This window comes from Patagioenas fasciata, chromosome 14 (assembly GCF_037038585.1).
Source record: "Patagioenas fasciata isolate bPatFas1 chromosome 14, bPatFas1.hap1, whole genome shotgun sequence".
Classification (NCBI taxonomy): Eukaryota; Metazoa; Chordata; class Aves; order Columbiformes; family Columbidae; genus Patagioenas; species Patagioenas fasciata.
In genome coordinates, this window is record NC_092533.1 from 17,549,128 (window position 1) to 17,574,604 (window position 25,477).

Genomic DNA, 25,477 nt, shown 5'->3' on the forward strand with positions numbered 1-25,477 from the left:
ATTCAACTGAATTCTCTTAGGAGTGTTCACTCTCCAAGATCGACATAAGTAAAAATAAGCCAGTCCTGTTCAGGAGATCCAGCGCCAGGAGAACATGTAATCCTGCCTTCTGTCTTCCCTTCAGGTAACCTGACATTTTGCTTCTTTGGGGAATCAATCCCAGCCAGCCACGGAGATGGTGATGGGGCCAAAGGTGGCTGTAGCGGTTGTAGACAGGAATCCAAGTTTGAGGTTCTTAGGGACATGATTTACTGCTAGATTTAGGTTATGGTTGGACTCGATGAGGGTCTCTTCCAACCAAAATGATTCTGTGATTCTAAGCTGCTGATCCTGCGATCACCCCGCAGAAGCAGAGTGGCCTCCAGTGGCAGGAGGTGACAGGAACTGTCCCAGTTCCACAGCTCATCCAGCAGAGAGAAGGGGAGGGGGAGCTGCCCGGCTGCAGAACACAGGCTGCAGCAGCAGCCGGGAAATGCTCCCTCCTTTTCACCTTCCCAGCAGGATTTATGATGGTCTGTGAGCCTGTTGTCTCACACGAAAGTGCTTCTATGTAAGAACTGAATTATTTTTTATTTAAATTGGACAGAGCACAGTAACCAGATAGGCTTTCCACAACACAGACTAAGCAGTGCACAGATCTGTTCATGTCATCCTGGCATTCCAAGCTTTGTCTTCTGCAATGACTGTTGCTCTCTTGGCAATATTTCCTATCTTTCTATAACAGAGGCAGCACCCACAGCAGCACCAATCACCTGAAAGCAATTAGAATGCCCCCTACCTCCTGGTCGCATCCAGAGGGGGATTTGAGCCGCAAATGAGATATCCCAGTTTCTAAAGATTTGTCTCAAAGTCTATTTTACATTTCTGGGCTGTGTCACCCAGCAATCCTAAAATCAGGCCTCAGCAGGGGACTGGGGATCAGTTTTCTGCTCCCAGTGGTTCAATTTGGGGCATTTACGAGGCTCCATAGCACCTGGTTTGACATAAATGCAGAAAAAAACCTTTTCCTTGGTGGGGGTGGGTGGCAGCTGAGGCCAAACCACCATGGGTCCTCAGGGGAACATTGTCCCCAACCACTGCCCAGGCCACCTCTCCCTTCCCAGGTACTGAGGGGCACAGCAATCCCCCCAACACCACATTTCCTGCACTATTCGCTGCCCTTTCCCTTGCTGTTTGAATTGAAACAAGGGCAGAACAGCTGATGCTCGACCTGCCCAAACTGTGTATACAAACCATTTATAAGATGAAAATTGTCTGGTGTGGTTTTGTTTGTTTGTTTGTTCTTAAGGGGCTGTTTTCAACTTTAAGTTCTCAAAAATGGTCACTGTGGGCCTGAAGACGTGGTGAAATGCCCACATAAAAATCCATCTACCATAGATGGCAGGAGTAGTTTCTCCCTAACAGCCTCTGCATGCAATGCAAACATCCGTACGCTGCATCTCCCAGAGTCCGGCATCCCATTAGAGCTGGGAAGATGATATGGAGCATCACGGATGTGTGTGCATGCTGTGTCAGTGATGCAGCAGGTTAGTCCTCAGTTTGGTGAGCAAAAGGTTAAAGCTTGTGCTGAACAAGTACTTACAGGTGTTTCCCAAGACAAATTCTACCCGTGGGAGCAGGACTAGGTAGAGCACTAGAAGGATGTTACCTGAGAAGGTTAATTTTTTTGTGGGAGCAAAAGCCTCTTTTGGTGAAAAGGGAGTGAGAGGAGCTTGGGGCTGCAGGCACTGGGCTCTGTTTGCTCCTGCAGCAGCTGTGAGAAGCCATTTAGCCTGTGCTGTGTTGTGCCCACAGCAGGCTGTGGTAGCAAGCAAATCAAATTTTGCTTTCCCGTATCTCAGAATATGCTGGCAGAGCTATTTGGTAGCTGAGGCAATTGCTGCCATACACAACTATCTAAGATTGTTTTCTTATAACGAGACAGATAATCTCTATTTAAATTGAATTTCAATGTCAGCACGGGCAGTAACCTGAGACTGAGCTGGAAGTGACCTCTGTGCCCACCCCCTACTTTGTATCTGGATGTTGGAGCAGTGGGGGGTTACAGATCTCCCACAACATATGTGCTATAATTACCCTGTTTAATGTTACTGGCTTTCAATCCAAGCAATGGATTAAAGCTACAAGCTTCTTGGTGGGGAGAAGTTTTCATTTTCTTCATTCCTCCTGTATCTGAGTCATTAGTGCGGAACAGGTCAAACAGATGGAAGGGCAGAGAGTGAGACTTATTTGTTTTTTCTTTAAGATTCCAAATTGACATGGCCCTTAGGAGTGGTTGGGGTTGTTTGGCAGATTGATAGTTAAAATGGCTCAACTTTGTTCTGACTGAATCATTTGTCTGTCTTTCAGTTCAGAATCTGTCATTTTATCATGCTGATGATGGATTTTTATTTGCTTTCTTTGTTGTGAGTTTGGTGGTTTTGTGATTTAAAAAAAAAAAAAAAAAAAAGATTAAATGGACATTTTAATCCCAAAAAGGCTTAGGGATGATCAGTGAAGCCAGAATGTCCGCAGAGATCTTCCAAATGACACAGAGAGGGTTTTTCAGTGCACGCTCTTTGCATTTGATGTGCTCTTTCAGAATCAGTGTGGAATGTCAGGCAGTGAATAAGTCATTAAGTCTGCCAGAGGCAGAAGCTGCAGTCAGTACAGCATCAGTGGAGGAAGCAGGGAAGAGAGAAATCAGGTTAATGACTGGCTTTCTCTGCAATTTGCTTCCTGCTTATTGCCTGATCTTAGTTTTAAATAAATTCATTTAATTAATGTGTTTTGCTCCTCTGACCTGCGGACAGAAGGGTCTGTGATTAGCGATGGGGTATTTCTAGTCTCATGGTGGCTTTAGTCGGCATGTTCTGGTGCCTAGAAAAAAAGAGAAATACACTGAAAAATATTTCCTTTAAACTTAATGATAATAGATGGTTTGATTGAAAGCTTTTATCCAAATGATCTCCTGAGTCCACGAGCCACCACATTTTTAAGGACAGGGACAAAGTGGGGAGGGGTGGAACAGAGCGAACGCAAGCTGCTGTCTTGGCTGAGCATGTCACACAGTCAAAAATGTCTCTGCAGGGAGACAGAGCTGAGCAGAAATGCTTTCCTCTTCTCCCCCTTGAGCAGGAGCACATCTGTTCTAACACTGGTTAGCCTTCTTCTGACAAAGGTTCTTTAAGAAAGCAGCAGAGGCATAGGAGGTAGAGACGATGTACATGACACTTGTAATATATGGCCAGCTCGCGTTATGGCAAGTGAGCACCACCTGTTCCTAGTAAACACCAGATTGGAGCTGTGGGGCTATGCAGGGACAGGCAAAAAACACGTGCCCTCCCCAAAAGAGAGAAGAAAGTCAGTGAGATAGAAACTGCAGTCTTAGCCCAGAGCTGATGGGGTATCGATCTGTGGACTGAGTGATGACATGTTGTGTGAGAAGGCATTTTGCCCCAAGTTTAGAAGACATCTCAATTTCAGACTGTTTGTACCCATCACTCAGCATTTCGACTTTGTTCCACTTACATATCAGCTCGGACGCTTTTACAAGCTGATAAAAGCCAAGCCTTCAGTTGAGTGAATTCACAAATGCCCCACCTGAAAAGACAGCACTGTAAATCTCAGTGACAGAGCTGTACTTGGGAGTTTTGCAGCAGAGTATTGCTCAAGATCTAAACTGTTCCTGTGTTGTTGCTGTCATAACTAAAATGTGACCTTTTAAGGGGTGGAAATGGTGCAACCTTAACAATACAGCTGAGTTGACTCAGGGATTTCTGAACAAAAGATCCGCATGCCTGCCTAAATAAAAATCCCATGGAGGGCTGAGAAAGTGGCTTCGTCTTGCAAATAGTTGCACAGGATTTTCATCACTGTCACCATTAAAAAGATTAATTTCCAACATTTTTTTGTTTTTAAATACACTGGCATGGTCATTAGTACAACATCCCCCAAGCCTGATGCTACTTAGCTTGCTCCTGGGAGTGGTATTCAGCTCCTTTTGCACTAGCCACCCAAAAGTTAGCTCGGTCTAGTTTAAATTGGCTGCCTGGGCTTTATCTGTAGTTAAAGAAACAAAGGTAACACAGCTCCAGAAGAGGAGGAACAAAGAGCATTCAGTGCATCTAAAAACAGCTGTTTAAGCTGGGTGGGTTGAACTGCCTTCTGAGGATGCCTGTCTCTCTACAGACTGTAACAAGAACTAAATTAAGACAGCTTAGATTGGATGCCTACTTTTTTGGTGGCTGAATTTAGAGGAAGAATACTGTGCTCTTTGGATGACATCTAAGAAAAAAATAATGTAGGTGCCTACAGCTACTACAAGCTACATTTTAGGGACTGTTTCTTGTAGTCTGGGCCTGGGCTCCCTGCACAGAACATGGGGAGAGTTGGGGACTTCCAAGAAACTTGTGTGCTGAGATCGTAGATTCACAGAATGTTCTGAGTTGGAAGGCACCCACAAGGAGCATCGAGTCCAGCTCCTGTCCCTGCATATGACAGTCCCACAGTTCACACCGTGTGTCTGAGGACGTTGTCCAGTGTCCTCTTGAACACTGTCAGGTTGGGGCCGTGACACCTCCCTGGGAGCCTGTTCAGTGTCCAGCACCTCTGGGTGAAGAACCTTTCCTCATGTCCCAGTGACCCTCCCCTGGCTCATCTTCTGCCATTCCCTGGGTTCTGTCCCTGTCACAGAGAGAAGAGCTCAGCCCTGCCCCTCCTGCTCCCCTGCTGAGGAACCTGCAGCCCCATGAGCTCTGCCCTCAGTCTCCTCTGCTCCAGGCTGAATAAACCAAGTGACTTTAGCTGCTCCTCATGTGGCTTCCTCTCCAAACGCTTCACCAACCTCATAGGCCTCTTCTGGACACTCTCTAGTAGCTTTATCTTCTTTTTATCCTGTGTCCCCAACCCCACACACAGTGCTCCAGGTGAGGCCGCCCCAGCGCAGAGCAGAGTGGGACAATCCCCTCCCTGCCCAGCTGGCCATGCTGTGCTGGATGCACCCAGGACACGGGTCTCTCATGGCTCCAGGGACACTGTTGGTTCATGTTCAACTTGCTGTCAAGCAGAACCCCCAGATCCCTCTCCACAGAGCCGATTTCCAGCATCTTGTTCCCCAGTCTGTATGTACAGCCAGGGTTGCCATGTCCCAAAGATCAGGACAGCCTGGAGCACACAACCAAGAAGCTCTGTGCTCAGTGAGGTGCCACAGCTCACCTCAACCTACTCCCTTCCTGGGATCTTGGATCCTGTGACATCCACATGACACTTTCTATGTGATGATGTGTAGCAAAACAGGTGCTTTCAGAGCAATTAGGACTTGCTGAATCAGTGCCTGTTGACTGAGATTTGTATGTTTTTCAAGTCCTGTGAGAGGTAGAGGGCTACAGCATCTGACCTGAAAATGCCTCTGGAATAGAAAAAAGTAGGCAGGCACCATACCCTACTGCTTCAAGCTGTTAGAAAGATGATTTTAGGATGTGGAGGGTTTTTATATGTAAATCTGCCTGTGCCTTTCAGACAACAGGCACTGGATAGAAAAAGAATTTTGAAAGACAACCTGAAAGTCATTTCCTCCCAGCTAAAATACATGATGTACTCGACTGCAGAGTCTCTGTTGCTCGAGGTTCCATTTAAAGTCTACTGAGACACTTGTATTTTGGTGAGAGCACAAGGAAATGGAAGGGGTGAGAAGTTCATCTCCCATTTTAGCAGGCAGGCACACAGGCGAAGGAGCATCAGGACCTGCAGGTGCAGCCTAGATTTTGGGTCCTGCTGCATGCGTGCGTTTTAAAAATAAATCATTTGCTCATTGAACATGAAGGTTTCTGTATTGAGAATAAAGTGAAGGGGAAGTCTCCAAAGTAATCCTTTGAGTTACACCAGGAAATGGCCAGACTCTGCTCTTTTATGTGCAAACTCTGGCAAAACCCCCCTGGGTAGCTGTAGGAAGAAGTGTAATGTTTTAAAATAAGTGTCATAAATATAGCTGGTGGATTTGCTTTATTTAGGTTTTCCTCTAAGTTAAATAAACAACTTTAAAGTGTTCATTAAACCCTAGAAAATATGCAAGAGAAGTACAATTAATCCTGTTATATGTAAAATAGCATCCAAGTGGAAAGTTTTTATTGTTAAATTCCTGCTAATAAGAAACAGGAGAGATGTTTAAGGAAGATTTGGAAACTAGGTGGTGACATTTATCCTTGATCTGAAATACCTAAACATGCAACATTGTTAGTCCAGCTGAACTGTGACCTTCTGGTCTGCCAATACAGATAAGCACACAGGTTATCAGGTAAATGATGCAGAAGGGACATTTCCTGAGGAGCCTGTGGAACCCCCACTGGTAGGAAATAATGGTTATTAACTCATTACATTCTGTCTGTCTTTGTCTTTTTGTATGTGAGGTCTCCACACAGCTGTAAGTATAATTAGTTTCCTTTGGCTTAGTGAGTATTAAGGAGTATTAAAATGCTTATGACAGCAAGCATATTCAGGGATGGGAAAAAAGCACACAGAAATGCAAGCAAACCCCCTTAGTCTTTAAGTCGACAGAATCCCGATTCCAGGATAGATGTGATGGGGTTGCTGCGTTTGGATACATTAGGTCAGATGGCTTTCTGATAAACGTTGCTGACTTCATCTGGTGAGTGGATTTGTCCAGGCAGAACCAGATTAAAGGGTCAGTATCCTGTTCTGAATTAGATTTCAGTAATGCAGACGTGTACGTGCACCCTGTCAGACTGGCAAGGGTTTTCATGCACGAGATACTGTACCTTAAGGATACCCTCTATTCTTGCACGTTACTCTGTTTGTGTGGTAAAACTGATAATATAAAGTCACTATCATTGTTTCATGTCCTGTCTTCAACCTAACATGCTCATGTCAAAATGACACAACCACACACCACGTTGTTCCAGCTGTGTTGTGGTGGCACTGCAATCCATAGAATGTTGTAACCCTGCACTCCAAAGTACTTTTCTGACTGTTCAGTGCTACAGGGCTCTCCCCAGCCAGAGCAAGGATGCTTCAAAACTGATTTGAGGTCACCTTCAGCTGTTTTATTCCTGCCAGGAACAGGAAAAGAGCATTGGGTCTGGGCCAATGTTGTTTGGAATGAATGTTGCATGGGCTTGTTGGGATGGAGAAAGAATTTATTTGTCAAACGAGGTTTCATTTATTATCTGCAATATGAAAGCTCACATTTTTGTATTGCTGGAGAAAGACAATTGATTAATAATTTGGAAAAAGGCCAAGGCACATAACATTCACCTTTGTAATTTATCATCTCAAAGAAACAGAAGCACTATAAAAGGTACCTGACCAAAATATTAAGCAGAAATGAAAACTGGTTCATATTAATGCATTTAGTATGAATTGGCTTGCTAGAACACTGCTGTTACCAACAACAAACATGTAAAAATCTGAAGTTGCTAGTTAAGACCATAGGAAATTCACAGGAAAGCTACAACTGATAAAATAGAATAACTTCCACATTAATAATAACTTCAAAACAGAGAATTGAGACTAGGGAGGTTAAGGTCACTAAAACAACTTCAGCAATTCCTGGAAAGAACATAAACTTGAAGTCAAATCTTCTTCATCATTAAATACAGTCTTAGGGAAAAAAGAATTGTACAGGTTCTTCTAATTCTTTATTAAACCTCACATTGTAAAAGCAGCTATACCACCTCCTTTACAAAGTTTCCGTGTGCCAAACCTATTACACAGGTGGTCTTAGAGACAGTTCTGATGTGTCACTTATACATATTTCTTTGGCTCTGAAACACGGACTGTGTAGATATGGAAAAGCTGAAAAAGGATCGTGCTTTCCAGCAGTGTTTATTTTGCTGCCAGGCAAGAAGAAGATTGTCAAGCAGCAGAATGTGTTCTTTAGCTTTTGAACCAGAACAGCCTTGTGTCTGCATACATGCATTTTATTTCATAAAATAGAAAATTGTATGAACAACATTACAGAAGATGGAGAGTCATGAGATAAGTCCAGGAGATGCTGTTCATTTCCTGAAATGGCTGCCAAGGCAAATGCAGCGTTCTTCATGACTGCTACAGGGGTACAGCGCAGTCGGTAGCTGAGGTTTAATGAAGAGTATCTTCTGCTCTGGTGAAACGTTGGAGATTTCCCTCTAGATTGTCTGTGTTGCTTTCTCTTCCTGTGCTCTTTCACCAGCAGGAGACTTAGGACTTCACTGTTTCTTCTCCTCCTTTGTGTGCCCTTGCCTTCTCTTCCAAGGGATATGGAGCCCCTCTCAGCTGATTTTTCAACCATTCCTTGTAGCAATGCAGATCCCACCTCCCTTAACATCTTCACCTACTCAACTGGACAGCTCTGATGCAGAACAGACGATGCTGAGGCTTAATCAGATCAGTGGCACTGGCATTTTTTGTGTGGTATTGCAAGAATTTGTATGTGACTGTGTGTGCAATACTGCACTTTTAGAGTATAGATAGGAGTGTTTTCATCAGATTTGAGAGCTTTAGCATCAATGCATAAGCATTGAGCTTTCCCCTGATCACAATCCTTTAAACACTTAGGCTCAGTGCTGCAGTTGTGGATCATAGGGAGACTATGAAGCAGTGTAGGGATTGCAGCCATTTACACCCAGTGCTTAGTGGGCCCTTGTCTGGGCCACATATGTAAGCAGTTCAAACTGATTAACTCAGTCTTTTCAAAATCATGGAAATAAAATGAAAACTTGCTTCATACTCCAAGCCTAAAGCTGGGATCAGAACTTCACTCTATGTTTGCCTGTAGAAAATATTGTGTTCTACCATTCTATCATGTCAGTTCGAAGAACCAAGAATTAGTCACCTATCCAGTGTTTTTCAGCCTTTCTGTTGTGATATTGCAATAAGACAAAAAAAGAAACATAATAGTGAGGACTTTCCTGGTTTGAGAACTCACTGCAATGTTGTTTATTGCTGAACCGTTCTTGAAAACCTACCACAAATTGGGCACCAGTCCTTTCCGATTTCCTATTTTGCTTGTAAGTTCATAGTTTAGAAAAACTTTACAACTCTCTTACAAGAGTCATCCCATTTCCTGCCATAAGGGAACATTTTGTTAGAACCTTGCCTTGAAGACCACTGTAACTATTTCTGAGACCAGATTCTGTACTGTTTGAAGGAGTCCTGTGGTATCTCTACCCAGGCAGTTCAGTTCACTCCTAGTTTTGCTCTAGGGCCATGTCTGCCGATCAACCACATTGCATATATATGTACATACATACATACACACTAGTTGGCTCTCAGGTTCCTCTCTGGGATGCACCAACTCATTCTCTCCATGAGGAATCCTGGACACAGCTGACAGGATGGTTTTACTTGGCTATCAAGCATGGACATGCATACTGCCAAGGCTGACTCCCCCTGCCCTGGACATTCCTTTAACCCCATCCCCAAAGACTTGACACCCTCAAACATACCCTTGTGCCATGCAATACACATGCTTGTGTTTCATGCTATAAAACACAGTGATCTCTTATTCCACGCACTTAAAATTCACAGGAAACAGAGAACAACTGCATTTCAAGGTACAGCATGGGATCCAGAACACCTTGTGCCCAGCAGTATGTGGCATGAGTTGGTGTGTACAGACATTGAGCAACCTGGACAAGAACCAGTTGTTAACACCCAGATGAGCAGCCAGGCAACCAAGGGTTGATGTAGAGCCAGGCTAAAGCCATAGTTTTCACATAGGAAGCTGATACTCAGTGAGTGCTTGTGTTTAATGATGCTTTAAGCTTTTCTTGGTGTTTTGACTTTTGCAGAACCTGAGGCGGGAGAGGTGTCCCCCCCAGTGGGAGCTGGTGTGAACAGCAACAGCTGGACCTTTAAATTTGGACCGGGCAATTCCAAACAAGGTGGTCCTGGTGAGTTGCCAGACAAATTCATTATCCCAGGATCTCCTGCAATCATCTCCATCCGGCAGGAGCCACCAAACAGCCACATTGACAAAAGTGACTTCATAACCTTTGGCAAGAAGGAAGAGACCAAGAAAAAGAAGAAAAAGAAGAAGGGAAACAAGACTCAGGAGAAAAAAGAAAAGGGCAACAGCACCACTGAGAACAGTGACCAGTGAGGGGTTTATACTGAAAGAACCCATTTAGCCAGTTTTTGTAATAATGGCAGATTTCTCCTATGTAGCAACTCCCAACTTCTTCCTACTATTAACAATTTTCCTGTATGTACAGACTTGAGAAAATCAGCAGGAAATTCACAGTGTCTGTCTAAATTGCTTAACAGGTTTTGTCTTAAAAGCTTTATTAAGTCTGGTGTTAACTCTTTTTCTCCACTCTGGCTTGTTTTCAGAATCTAAAAAGCAGACACAAGTTTCCTTTCTCCTACGCCGAAAAGGAGAATCTTCACAGTACAGCCAGTGAGAGGTTGGACTCTGCACTGTGGTTCCTGTGCTCCTGTCTTGATGACACTTACAGGACAGGTTTAAAAGTTTTAATGTTGTGCACCCTCTATCTGATTGGAAATATTTGTGTGCAGATGTCAGCTAGGCGATGTGAGCTCAGATTATAAAATGCAAGAAGAGCTGGTAAATATGCAATAGAGGAAACACCTGATGAACACAAATGTTCAAAGATGTTCAGGCTGGGGAGGAAATGTCTGAGAGGAGGTGACCAGACTTTTCATATCTTGAGAAGTCACTGTGTGGAAATACCGAGCCCTATACATGACGTATTGTACACACTCCTGCAAATAAAACCTCGCATTTACAGCTCTTTAAGATACCATAATTTTTATCTTTTACCAAGCAAGCCATTGGGAAAACTGTCCCTTCAAGCCCTGCATTTCCCTGGCACGGCCAGCCCACTGAGTGTATGAAGCGCTGGGCTGACATCCCAGGAATGTAACTGACTGTGATGCTCTGTGTCCCTGTTTCCACTCTAACATTATTTTGCACATTATGTCTCTGAAAAGGTCAGAGTTTTTCCACGACACTTATGCAAAAGAGAGAAAAAAAGAAATGTTAACTATGCTATTTGTTATTTGAGATATTTATTTATAAAGAAATATAGCTGTAAATGTTAAAGAAATATGATGCCCTTTAACCCAAACAGAAGTCAATCTAGAGCCATTATAAATTACAATTGCTGCTATTAAAGTGCTTTAGAAAAATTGCCTGAAACATCTGTATTATATCGGCCACTTGCCAATAACAGCTTTACTCTGTCGGGTGACTCGGGGGCTGCCTCTTGCATGTATTAATAAATACAAGAATATCCTCCTTTTTTGTTTTTGGTTTTTTTTTTTTTTTGCATTAATCTGCACTTTGAATACACCTTTGCAAACAAACTGTCCTAATATGACCAAGCAGAAGCAAACTCCTCACACAAATGGATTGATTAACCTGCTAGCTCTGTGCAGTACCTTGGTGTTACCTCCCACACAACCTTCTCTGATTTTAGTTTTACTTTTTTCTATGAGATTATAAATTTCCCACCCTACTAACACGCATTATGTAAAATTCAAGTACTGTATGTATGCTGTATGCTCTTATAAGAATCCTGAAATATTTATTCTGTGCTTGTGTATGTGAATGTCAATGCAACTATTATTATTAGAGTGGACTTTAAGCTTTACCGTTGAATGTAAATGCATTGTTTCTTTTTTTGTACACTTGTGAAAAAGTGGAGTAGTGTTAATTTTTTAAGCCACTGTTGATTATCAGTTTTTGTGTATGAAACACAAGTAAAATATCTTTCTTAAATCAAGTCATGCATGCATTTTGGGATTTATTTGTAAGAAACTGTGAAGCTAAAGCTCTGTGAATTCCTAAACCTGAGGGTATCAATGGAGTGTAGAATGCGGTTGAGGATGTTGATAAAAAACCAATACATGTATTTTTAAATAGAATATAGCTGATGAGGGAATTCCAAGGAGTTTTCTACATTATTGTACATTCACAGAATAAAGCTCAAGTGTCATATTAATTGGAACTGTGTAAGAAACTACATAGCTCTAAAATTTCTAACAGGCGCTTTAATCTAGGATCAAAGAACAACTGGATTTCTCGAGACATGTCCTGGATGTTTTAAGTTTCCAAACTGCTGACAGTTCGGAATGGGAAAATTCCTATTCATTTTAAAGAACCTGCAGCAAGTCTTAAAACATCACAGAAGGTAAAGCTCTAATAAAAGAATTCATATCTGGAAGCATGAACCTCCAATGGCCTCATGTGATCTATTAAGAGTTTTATTTTGCTACCAGCCTTGTTTTACCAGCAATGAAAAAGCTGCTACTTGAGGAAGAGAATCCTTGCTTCAATTGTAAAATTTGGGGAGGGAGCTGTTCTTTTATGCAAGCATGCTATGCAAGTACATTTAGACTTATTCTTTTTACTTGGTGTCTAATCAAACACTTCCCAAAATGTTCATAAACTGGAGTTACAGCGGTAACTTAAACACAAAGGATACCGGTGTTTTGTACTTGTCATAAAGCAGTTCTCCTCACTGCCTCTGACAAAAATCCAGCACAAAGATTTAATCCTTACAGGAATTCTTAACATTTGATCATTTTTAGATTTTAATTGAATATTTCTTTTCTTTTGAGTGCTTGCATTTTCCTCTATACAGGCCAATCCGATTCATTCATTTTTCATCAGTGGTCGTAAGCAGCTGGTTTTCCAAGGCTTGCTTCTATCAGAATGAACCAAGAGCTGCAGTTTGTCTCTGATTTGCCTGTTTTAACACAAAATTACATTTGCCAATGCCAGCTTTGATGCAGTTGAACGCTACAAGATGACTGTATGCTCACATGGCTTTGTAGATAAAAGCAGAATACCTGAAGATACACATTCCAGAATGGAGATCTGATAAATAACTCTCAGAAGAGAGGAGATGCCCTTGCTGGAATTGTTTAGAAAGAGGCTGGGTTGCATATAAAGGACACAGTTTCGCTGTGTTTTCAGAGGACTGAATCAGGCACCTCACCACCAGATTTAAAAAACCAATCTGTATTTGAACCCTGTAGAACAACTGGAATGCAGAAATGTCGTGAGTGAAATTTGGCTATTTCAAAGCTCGTATACAAATTATACCATTGAGATCCTTGATTTTGGATGTCCAGGAGGGAGCAAAGCCCTTGGCATGGAGTATTTGGGGAAGGGGACTGGGGAAGGGTGGGGGACAGAATTGGCACATTCTGCACAGTTTTGGATCATCACTGTTTAAGCACCACACAACAATGGGAACTGAGAATCAGCCCAACAAGAATCAAGAAACTCAAGTTCCCTTTATCCTCTTGCTGACAATCAGCAAGACAAAATACACTGCAGAATTTAACAAGGAATTAACATTTTGAGACTTTTTACCACTTGAACAATTTATTTCTCTCAGAATCACGTATTTTCTGTGTGAGTACGATCTTAGGAAGTCTGGTTTATATGCATACAAGTGACCAAAACTATTGGGCTTTTATGACAATTAAGCCTGAGTTATGCTGTATATTAATTACATCCTGTCATTAAAAAGTTATTTTACTTCGGGCTTCTAAGACTTAATCTTGTTCAGTTTCTTTCTACTCAGTATTTGGGTCATTGCACAGCACAGGAGGAGGATCCAATTAAAGTTTTCCAATGATATTACATAAGAGGAAGAACACAGAAACCAAAATATGTTTCCCAAATTTCATATATGAAAATCCATTATGGAACTAATTGCAGCCGGCTTTGCTATCTTTTAGGATCACCTTTCATTTCCCCTTCTTTTTCACTCACTTGATTGTGCCTCAAGAACCACTTCCATTTTTGGACAAAGCTGTTACACTGTTAATTGACTTTCTCCCCAGGGGAAATGTGAGCTACCTTTATAGAACAGTGCTTATTAGTACGTGATACAGTGACTACAGTTTCTATAGGATACATAGTTCATGCTGGCTGGTCAAAAACTTAGACCTGCACATCCTGGGGTTCAACAGTCTCAAGGCTCCAATAAATAGCAGGAAGCTTCATTTTATTAGCTCCCTAAGCTGTATGTAACACATTAGGTACAAAATGAGTCCATGTTTCTTCTTGCTTCATGCCACCAAACACTTCAGAGCTTTCTGTGTTTCTAAAATCACCCGTTCTCAAACCATAATTACGTTCTTAAAACATAAAGTCAATTACTGCCTTTCTTTTACACAATTGGCCTCATTTTAATCCAGGTTATAGTCAAGTTTGTGTCAACAACTGGGTAAAATAAACCTTGCACAATCATCCTTCTTTATCCTATTCTCTCCTAGCAGCAGTTTTGGGGATCTCACTAAGACAAGTATTAAGAAAGGAGCTGAGCCATTATCCTCATTTGAGTCCTAAAGAGTCAGTAAGTTCCTCAGTTTCACTGTTATTTAATTGTTTGGATACTACTGGCTGCTCCTTGACACAGACACTTTTTAAAGACAATACCAAGAGAGGTATGTTCTCTTAAGGCCCCTGTAAATATGCAGAAGCATCACTTTGACCAAAAGTTTAGCTTTGGTAAGTGTGCACTCATGTCCTTTGGTTTCTGCCTTCCCACATCTCTGGAGGAGAAATGACTGAACAGCTGAACAACATTTTGATATCATCACACATAACTTAATCTGCATAAATGTGGGCCCTAGAAAGTATAGGACTTACTGAGGACTCCAAGCAATATAATAATAAATTGTGTATATGAAGGGCCTGATACGGTGGCTGTTATATATTAAGCCCTGTATAATGCTCACACATGCCTGAGTGGCTGGTTTTGCATAGTGCTCATACAATTGGATATACGAAGAGTGCATAGGATAGCTGTAAAGAAATAAATGCTTTATCACATATTAGTGACCTTGTGCGGCTTAAACCAGCATACTAGAAAATCAATATTGCTAGCATATAAATTAAGTTTCCATTAGCTTTTGGTATGAGCTGTATTCTCTACTCTCCAGAGGTCTTTCTCCCCACTGTGGCCTCTATTTCTCACTAGACAATCCAATGATATCCCTCTGCATTTGCAGATGGGGTTGTATAAATATATATGCAAGTATTTACATAAATATGTATAAAAATCTGGGACTTGATTGTGTTACTGTACAGAATACTGCAACACCTACTGTCAGAGGTAATACTACATAGGTAAAGCCCATTATGCAAATATATCTGATTTCTCAAGGCGATGCTATTATGGTGACATTGTGCACCTACTTCTGGAATAGGTGGTGTTCAGGTGCTGTTGGCTGGCTTAGAGAACCAATGACAGGAATGATTCAGCATGAACTAGTGCAGAATTGCATCTGCCACACATTGAGAAGAGCGTATCTTACACTGCACTGTGGAGCCCCTTTCACATCCCAGGATTGCCTCCGTGCAATCTCTCTGACACATTTTAACATCAAAAGATGACAGAGGTGTAGTGATGTAAACATCTCTGAGAAGCCACACAGCTTGGTCAATACTAAAAATGTTTCCTTGCCAGTGGTGCCCACAGCTATGCAACTGTTGTCTGAAAAAAGACAGCAAGTTATTAATCTAAATTTAAGAACTGATGTCTGGAGCGTATTGCAAAACAGATATGCTAGGCTTGAAAACCAGATTTCAAAACCAGGACCCTGAAAAAAAAATTAAGAGGTATTAAGCTGGTCTTCATACCAAATAGAGCAGCCACAAATCTGTTGTCACATCCTCCAACCACTTGACTCACTTGTCCCACGATTAGCACCATTGGGGCGGGCGGGGAGTGGGACATGTCATGAAGAGATAACCCCATGTATGCAGTCAGGTGGGAAATGTTATGCTACAGCCATAACACTGCAATAAGTCACGTTGTGGGGGGGTTGTGTTAGGTGGAGGGAGAAAGCCCATGTGACCAATGTGCCATTCCAGGAGAAGCAATATCTACATTTCCTACCAAAGGAGAGACCCTGCAGGGCTGCCCCATGGACTCAGGAGAGGGTGTTGCATCAGTGCTGGGGCATTACAACTGATTGCAGGCTTCAGCACTGCGATGGGATAACACTAGAGCTGGCCCTGGCAGCTCTGTTCCAGCTCCTCTGGTGATATTTTATGGAAGGTTCAAGTGTCTTGGCACCCTTGAGCAGCACTGAGAATCAGAAAGTCCTTGGCCATTAATTACAGGAATGGCGCCACAGAAGAAGCCTGACAAGACATAATAGTTATTACGGCACATCAATCACAGCCACCCTGGACTTTTAATCCTAGAATAGTATTCCTGTTAGATAAATCCTTCAGCTTTTCTAGGACTCAAATTCCACCCAGTGCAGCCTCAGTGGGAAAAATGTGTGTAATTCTGAGGAAAACTAGACTGAAAAGGTCTATAGATGTAATCCTATCTCCTAACTAAACCCCCATTGTATCATAGCCCTCCTCCAGGAAGACATGAATCACTCTCTACCCTGAAGAACTTCCTTCCATCGGTGTTTGAAGAACCCTACCTGTGAAACAGTGCACTAAGCAATTACAAGTCAGATCAATTCAGTACGCGAGGGTTTATGGCTTTTCAGACATTGCCACCCCCCACCACCAGATTATGTGCACTGTCAAAGCCATTACTGACTGCTCTCTATCTTCCTCTTCGTCACCCGGGGTGCAAACAACCTTAGGCTCAGTGAGGACTCCAGACATCATGTCTGTGGGCTCAGACCTGGTTTAGAGCAGCTAGGCCAACCTGGCCCTGCCCACATGCTGTAAACCCCAGCTGTGGGCAGCTTCAGTTGGCATCAGGGCTGTGTGGTGACAGCCTGGAGGGGCTTAACTTTGCTGAATTTGCTCTCACCCCCCTACCTCGCAGTGTGGAAATTACCTGGGGTGCAGGCTTTACCACGTGGTAGGTAAAGGGCAAGCCTGACAGCATGAAATTCTGCTTGTCTTCTTAGGTGCCTGAAAGGGGATTATGCAACACTTAGGTACTGACGTTTGAGAAAGTGATAGACAAAGGTCCTTGCAGGTGTTTACCCAATAAAGAGGAGCTGCCTAACCCTCAGTATGTGTAAAATGTGTTAGATCGCTACCTGTAGACTCAGAGAGTTCTTTGTAGAACTGAGTTTAAGCTGCCACCAAACATCACAAAAGCTACCTTGGCCTTCCCAAAGCCACACGTATCAATCTCTTGTTAATCTACCTCAGTTCAGTTGCAATATAAGTGCAATCCTGAAGATAAGCTGCATCTTACCCTGCAGGGTGACTGCACTGAGAACTGGTAGACATAAGTACCTTCCTCTGTTCTCAGGGGGTAGATGGCACAAAAAGGAGAAACCAGATTTATTTTACCCTCATGCTCCCTTCACACCGCAAAGGGAGGTCTCAGTTGCCCACATAGTCAGGTTCTGTCCGGCAGTACAAGGAGGTATTTATCAGCCAGGAAGTAGTGGGAGTGTTACGTGGGTGAATTTTTCCACAACATTAGAAGACAACAAGAGATTCAAAGTGTGATAGGTCAACCCAGGGCACTAAATGCACTTACATTGAGTCAGAGGGAGGGGCTATTCCCCCTCTGGATCTTGCTAATGGCCCCCTGGGTCAAGCAAGCTTTCACAAATGGACAACCCGTATCATCTGCAAAGCTGTCAAATATGCTGTTTGGCTGATGGCAGGAACTGCTGACCTGAGGGTTATATTGTTCCAGTTGTTTGTACCTAAGAAAAAATTAAAATTCCTATCAAGTGTCTTGGCTTAGGCCTTATTGTCCTCCATCCTGTGAACCTGCCAAGCCAAGTTATGCACGTGCTGCCCTTCATGAGGATGCACACAGGCAAAGCAACCTGGAAGTAATGGGATATTGCAGTGTTGTAACGCCAAAGCCATCAAAACCCGATCAATGTTGATGGTGCAGTTAGTTCTGCATTGATTGACTTACAAAGTGAAACCCCTACAGTAAGTGAGTTTTGTGGTGAAGTGCTCATTGCCCCAGTGCCCACCAGAATCGTGCCGCTATATAAAATAATAAATAGACCAAAGGGAAACTGTGGGTGTAAGCGTGTGCAGTCCAAATGGTGTGCTGTGCAACGAATGCAAGACAGTTGCACACTCCACAGGGTACACTCTGGAAAAATTTTGTTATGCTGTCTTGTCCCTCTCCAACACAGAGATACATACTAAAACTTCTTAACTCCAGAGGCTCTTGTCCATGCTCCCTGACCTCAATCTGCAAGGTCACATGTATGCTCCACCATATGTATCTATATTGTTGACTGTAGGTACTAATGGGCTTTGGGCTGCTGGTACCTGCTCTGTGTAAAAACATAAGGCTGGCTACAAAATCTATACATTATGTTAGCCAATGGTGGGACCATGATGGCAAATGAGACAGGTGCCCTGATGCTCACCCAGCCCTGTGGCAAACAGTGATTTGCTTGAGCCCATCCTGAAAACTCCCAAAGTCTCTTTATGTCTGTGCAGCTGGATGAGGTCAGGACTGTTGTTCTTCTCCTCTCATAAGTCAGCTCAAACACAACTCCTATGTCCTCTTCAAAATGCATGGGGGAGATTACACCTTTCTGTATTTCCTCTACACTGTCAAAACAAATCAAATAATTTGGTGGTGAAAATCATGCACTTGCTCCTCCTGCTCTAGTCCAGCTCCCCTAGGCTCCTCCAAAAACTTGTTTTAAAATGCAGAACTGCATAAAATTGGCAAGACTGGACGTGTCCCTGTATCCAGACACACCTTCTAAATGAAGAGACTGTCCAAACACTTCCTGTCTGAGCCTGTCATGTCGGCTTCTCTTCTGCTCTCCTACCCACCCCAAGCTCCATTTCACGAAACTGTTTAAAATGTTTTGAAAGGCCCTGTACCTTCATTCCTGACAACTGATGGCTCACAGTTTTTTAGCCATTTGTAGAGTGGCCAAGGGCTGACACAGACCAAGGCGGCAAATATCCCCAAGCTCCATCGACCAGTGTCCCAATCCTTCCCTGGCATGTGTGGGCAACACTTATACATCCAGGGACAATCCTAACTGACATATTGAGTATAAGCTCCCAACAGAATTGGTTTGCTGACTGGTCCAAACCCCTTTTCAACACATGACTGTTATGGGTATGATTCCTCTGGTCAGACACATGACCTACATTCTTGATCATATAAGATGATGCCTTTGGCTGTGGTAAAGTACATGTGTCTCAGTTGCTCTCCACCTTCCAAACCAGTTCAGGTTAGTCTGTATAACAGAGATAAGTGTCTAATTTTCCTTTCTAATAGTATGAGCTATCTGCATGTTTTTCCTTAAATAATTTTATATCTTTATCTACATTACTAATTTAGCAGTATTTGGTGAAGAAGAAATCCTCTGGAGATGCACAGAAGATTCCAGAGAAAGATTTACGCTTACTTGCTGCTTTCTATCTGTTGTAAGACATTTGGTAGCCAATTTACAGCTTTTTTACATACGATCACTGTTATGTATAACTAAGGCACACAAATTGATCAGGCTTTTTGTTAGCACAGTTTTCTCTGTAAATCAAGCCCATGATCCATTAAAAAACTGTATTGCATTTATTTGACAAGACACATTTTTCATAAAACTATAGTTTTGTTCCTTACCATTTGCATACTGTACCAGTCTTTCCTTAATTTCTCCTGGTACAAATTTCAGGTCCTTTGCCGTATGATTTTCTAGCTCTTGCCTTTTGGCCTCTTTCACTGGTCTTTCTCCAGAGTTCCAAGAGGTGTTAAAATAACCAATCACTGAAGGGACCTGAATCAATTCTTGTGTTGTTCTGGAATGAAGATGTTGTGCCAGGGGAGGTTTAGATTGGATATTAGGAAAAATTTCTTCTTCAAAAAGGTTGTCAGGCATTGGAACAGGCTGCCCAGAGCAGTGGTGGAGTCACCATCCCTGGAGGAGTTGGACAGATGTTGAAATGAGATTTTTAGGGACACGGGTTAGTGCCAATGTTGGGTTAACAGTTGGACTCAATCTTAAGGGTGTCTGCCAACCAAAATGATTGTATGATTCTATATCTATCTCACCTGCCATCAGCTCCGTTTTCACTTACACATGCAAAAATGTAAATGCATGTAAACAGATGCTCACTTGTTGCACTTTGTAGGATTTTATCTGTTTCAGTCACCGTCTTCTCACAGCAGAGGTTTATTTTATACTTAACGTATTAGAACAACCACTCCTGGTGAAGCTTTCAGGCCAATACTTTAATAAAATAACAATCATGAGTGTAAAATCCATGCATGCTAGAAATCCGTCTAGAAATGTTCTCATTTCTAACTGTCATTTTTGGCTGATACTTATCTGGCAATTTCTCATCCCCTTCACGGCTCTGTAGAACAACGCTCTTGCACCTTCTCTGGGCTTGTTTCTTATCTCATAGCTTTATTGACAGTGGGGGGTACTGAAGCTAGGATTTTAATGAAACATTTTACTCAGGCCAGAGTGAAGTATAATATTCAATATAATCCCTCTGCCAACTGAATTTTAGGGTAGGTGGGAAAATGTCACAAATCTGATTGTCAAGGTCATTTATGTGCTACTGAAAACTGAGTCCTAAATCCTACTTTTGAGTGTCTCATTCCCCAGTCCCTGGTGTAAAAGACTAGAAATTTTGCAGTGGTTTCAAATTCAACTGCTCACATGATCAGCACAGTTCTTCTGAACTGTTCGCTTTAATATGAAATTACATACATGACACACTTCTCCTTTTTTCTCAAAAGCCCTGATTGTCCTATTCTCGGAAAATAGTCTCGTAGAAAGTGTCAAAAATTATTAGAGAAGAACCGGAGCTTTCAACACATGAAAATATGTGGGAGGGAGATGCAGATAAAGGAGCTTTTCTGTGAATGTGAAGAGAAATTCAAGAGTTAAAGATATTGATTTTTGAACCATGAATGTTGCGTTTCACCATTTCATCTCTTTGAGACGTGGCAGTTCACGTTTCTCTGGCTGAGTGCTGACTTCAGACAACCCCTTCAAAATGTAGACACGCTGTCAAGATCGTCTTCTGCATGACAAGGACAAGCAAGAAATAATAGAAAGAAAACAAGAATTTGATCGTACAGTGGGCAAATGGCACAAGGTCTTTCATCAGCCTCTAGTTCTTAACGGTAATGAAATATAACATGCCGCAATAAAAGCTGGGGGCGAGTTTGCCTTCACTGACATGTTTTGAAAATAGCACATTATTACATACACTGCTTCCCTCAGTCAGTGCAAGAAATTTTCTGCTACAGTCACATAAATGAGCTTCTCCCTCACATACGTCCAGTAAGGTCACTGGGATCATATTGCTGCTTTTTTTCCTGTTAATATAGGATCATTGTGACTCACCGTGAATACAGCTAAGAAAAGGCACACATAGACTCGAAGCATCAGCAGACATGATTTCTTTTCCATCAGAGCAATGTTAATAACAAAACATCTGTTCTTTGTACGTTTCTGCTGTGGGCAATGGCCACACCAGGTCCTACAAAGAAATGAATACATGGGCATATTGCTGGTAGAGAAATGGTCCAGAACTGGCAATTTTAGGGAGTTACCTGCTTAAGAAGTCCAGCACTGTTGGAAAATATCTGGTAGTTCTATTAGGCATACATTGCCAGGGTCTGTTGTGTGGGAGATCCCATCCTGAACAATTAAACATATTTTTATACACAATTAATTTTATATATATACATTTGTCGAGGGTTAAGATTGCGGGGTGACAATCAAACCCTGGCAGATGTATTGTTAACCTCCTCTCCCCCCCACTTCCCCCTTTTTCCCCTCCCTCTCCCCCCTTCCCACTCAGGACAGGCGATCGGGAGGGAAAGAAGGACAGAGAGAAGAGAGTTGGAAAAGTTAAAGATGTTTTACTAATGCTACTGATAAGAATAGAGAAAATAATACAAAATATACAAAACCAATCTTGAAAGTCTCAGCAACTGCAGAGCCAGCACCCAAAGTCCTGGATTAGACTCTGTAGCCAACCGGAGCTGGATTCAGTCTCTCACTGGCCTCAGTTCGCAGGGACGACCAGCAAGGTCCTCTCCTAATGTCAGCCATGAGGAAAAAAGGGAAAAAAGGGCAAAGGGACGAGATCCTCGTGATCTCCCACTTTTATATGAAGTATTCACGTGAATGGAATGTTATTCACCATTGGTCAGTCTCTCGGTCATCAGTTTCTCGTTGCCCCTCTCGCGAGATGTCCATCCGTGCTTATCAATAAGTTTGCATTCCATTACTAGGTTTACCAAAACATGTGTTGGGTTCTCCAGGAAAATGCAGCTAACATGAAGGCTTTAGCTGAGAGGCAAATGCACTAAAAGAGAAACTTGTTTTTAACAAAACCAGGACAACATTGAAGTCCAAAACAGCTGATCTGGAAACCTAATCCCATTGGGAGCAGAAGAATTATTCAGCTCAGCTTATTGTTTTGATTCAGGTTCGAAATCTTATATATTTTACTAACCTAGTTTCTTCATTTTGTGACTTTAAAATTCAATCCTCTAAAGCTTTATCCCATATCCAATGCACTTTTCACTCATGTAATTTTTTAAAAGATAATAAATTATTTTATGAAAGATTTTGGCATTTAACTGGCAGCTGAGCTTCTTTTAATGCGCAGCTTAATATAATAATATATTTCAGACTAGAAAAGAAGGTTATTCCACGTCAAAACCCTGAGGATAAAGAAAGTGGAAAAAATACTTTGAACAAAAATGAAAAAGAATCATTTGGTCACCCAAAAAAACAAGAGAGAGAAAGAATAAAACATCTACCAAATAGTGTTCGGAGGTTCCACACCTTAATTACCTAAAAGCTGAAATGTTATTATTTCTGTGTAGGATATCAATGTTATTGGCTATGAATATCAAGTATCTTCATTAGATTTTTGAATCCTGGGAAAAAAGATGTTTCAGGCTTGTAAAGATCTACCTCTAACACGTAAAACCTGAAAATTAATGAACAGGTAAGACATCCTCTAATGAGGAAGACTGTCTTGGGTGACAGAATACCCATTTGAAGTTTCATTAGTGGGAGGTTGACCTTCAAACATCAATATCCTCAAAAAAAGGCAAGGATGGCAAAGGTTTGCTCCCAGTGCTTTCACCTCTGTCATGTGAACTTGGGAAGTTCGCAGTTATATCCCTGAAATCTGTGAGCCCTGTGGTCCCCACCAGGCCCTGGGGCAGTGTGGTCGCCTCTGCACCCAAAGCGCTTTAAGCCTCAGGGCCTTGCACTAGTGCAATGGAAATACCTGTGAGGTCTGAGGTGCTGGAGTCGTGGTGAGACACTGATGGGTTAATTTGGTCTTTAATTAATGGGTCAATCCTTTTCCACCTCCTGCTTTGTAGCTTTACTCTAACACTACCAGGGATGCTCAGGAAATAATGGTCATTTAAACAACTAATAAACATCGCAATTAGCACTGCAAAGTCTGCACCTCATCAAAGCCTGCTCCAATTAACACTATTAGCCTGAACAGTGACCATGGGGGGACTGAGTGGGGCCTGATGAAACCAAATTGTTACAGCTGGAAACATATTCAGGGTTTCCTCGTTACACTGGAATAGGTGCTCTTTCAGTTGCTAGGAGAGTTTTCTTTTTCTGGTCTTTCTGCCCTTTTTTCTTTTTTATAATTCACTTTTGCCCAGCAATGCTCTTTCAGTTAAAGTTGATGTGTGTTGTCAGCTGCGGATCCTTTGAGCAAATCTGTGTGCATGGAAGCCTGCCTCCTTATTTGCTGTGCTACAAGGTTAAACTCTCCATTTACTCTTAAGCCTTGGGATGGGATGGTTGCTGTAGTATTAAATATTAGGAAGGTGCTTGAATATTTTCCTTCCTCTTCCCCCACAAGTGACATCAATTTGTTTGTTCCTCTTGTAAAACACAAGTGCTTGTAATAATTCAAGTTCTGAAATCACTGTTTGGAAGAGAGGGAAGGAAGAAAACAAAGATTAACCTTTGATATATTCAGCTCCCTAGGTAGCATTCTGGACTGACAGAGCTGACAGGGTGTGATTTCAGGAAGGGTTTAGACTGAATCAGTCCCTAGAGCATCAGCTGCTCCCAGACTTTACCTTGTGATCTCAGTGCTAAACAGATGTGCATTCCATGCTGTGAGAGGATGAGTGTATCTCCACCTTTGTTCTTGCTTTTTGGCAAGTAGCAGCTATTGACTGCAACGAGGAAGAAGTATTTTTGTATTTAAAGTCTTTATTTTGTCTAGGGGAAAAAAGACAGAATTACAAAGACAAAGAAAGTGCTTCCACCTTAGCTCAAAGAAGCCTGGATTTAAAGAAAATGAATAGTTTGATTAAGTCTGGTAGCAATATTGCAAAGAAAACACATCACATCAAAAAACACATGGACTGGGAGGAAAAATGCAAAGACATTTTGCTGAGCAACACATGTTTTGAAGTGACACCAATTAGCTAAAATGTGTCAGGTGAAGAAGCATCTGGATTGATTCAGCCTATAAAAGATACAGAATGATTTGTTCCTTTATGAAATGGAATAATGGAGTTTGAAGTGAAGGGAGGAAATTAGAGGAAACTTTGGGTTTAAGAACAATCAAGCCACTGAGCTGTGGCTTTCACAGGTAATGGTTCTTTCAGGAAATAAAGGAGGAGATAATACTGTTTCTGTTAAATTTCAGGCTGATTGATGCTTCAAAATCTGATAGTACTTCTGCCTTGCGAAAAGACATTCAGTCATTAAGAAGGTATGGTGAGCAGTTACAAAGTCTGGTGGTAGTTCCTATAGTTATTAATTATAGAAGTGTGACTTTATGGAAGTCTGAATTTCTTCTTTCCAACTGCAGGCATCTCAAAGTGTTATTTAAAGTTGCTTTTTTGTTTGTTCAGTACCACAAGCTTATCAAAGGCACTTGACCTATCTTGCCTCTCCAGTCTGCAAAGAACAGCTTTCCTGGAGAAAAACTCTTCTGGGTGCTTTTGGAAGTGAATTAACACTTGCAGATGCTCATTCTTCTCTTTCAAAGGATCAAAGTTGTTTGTTTGTTTGTTTTCTTCCTCCTTTTGGCTGCCTATTGCAGCCCTGGAAGTAGGAGCTTAATAAGCAGGAGATAATTAAAATCAGCTTGTTTTGAATTCAGACATGAACACACTCAGATCACATAGATATCAAGTAGCATGTAAACATTTTTGTAACTGGTGTCCTCATAAAAGTAGTATTGCCATTGCTTGAAACAGGTCTCAGGCTTTATACTAACTGTGCTAGGCTCTACTCCCCGCCTGTTAGCTTTGTTAACAGCTTGTTACAAGAACTTTCTGTGTGAACTTGAGTTAGTGTCTTTAGCTATATATACAATTTAAACTTAGGATAGCAGTGAAGGCCTTGAAAATATGGGCAGATGTTGAAACAGCCCCAAGAGCTGTGAGTCAGCAATGAGTTGATTATTAGTGATCAGCCACTGGTGATTTAAAAGGCACACCCTGGAGAGCTGGGAAAAGACTTTGCTGTAAGGTGAAGGGGGAACAGCAGCAGCAGCGGTTTAACAAAAGATTAAAGAAGAAAACAGAAAGTACATTTTTTAAAAAATCCAGCACAAAAC

At 41.9% G+C, this 25,477-nt stretch overlaps 1 protein-coding gene across 10 annotated transcripts in view; it reads left to right on the forward strand.

Moving 5' to 3' along the window:
- LOC136107602 (protocadherin alpha-C2-like) overlaps positions 1-11,723 on the forward strand; it is a 167,822-nt gene extending 156,099 nt beyond the window's left edge. For 9 of the 10 annotated variants that reach the window (XM_071814864.1, XM_071814862.1, XM_071814859.1 and 6 more), the window contains exon 4: positions 9,768-11,723. In XM_071814864.1, coding sequence (XP_071670965.1) covers positions 9,768-10,078 — 311 coding nt within the window. In that variant the 3' untranslated portion in view covers positions 10,079-11,723. The remainder of the gene's footprint in view (positions 1-9,767) is intronic. The other variant, XM_071814866.1, reaches the window with a different exon arrangement.
- Positions 11,724-25,477: the final 13,754 nt, after the last annotated feature.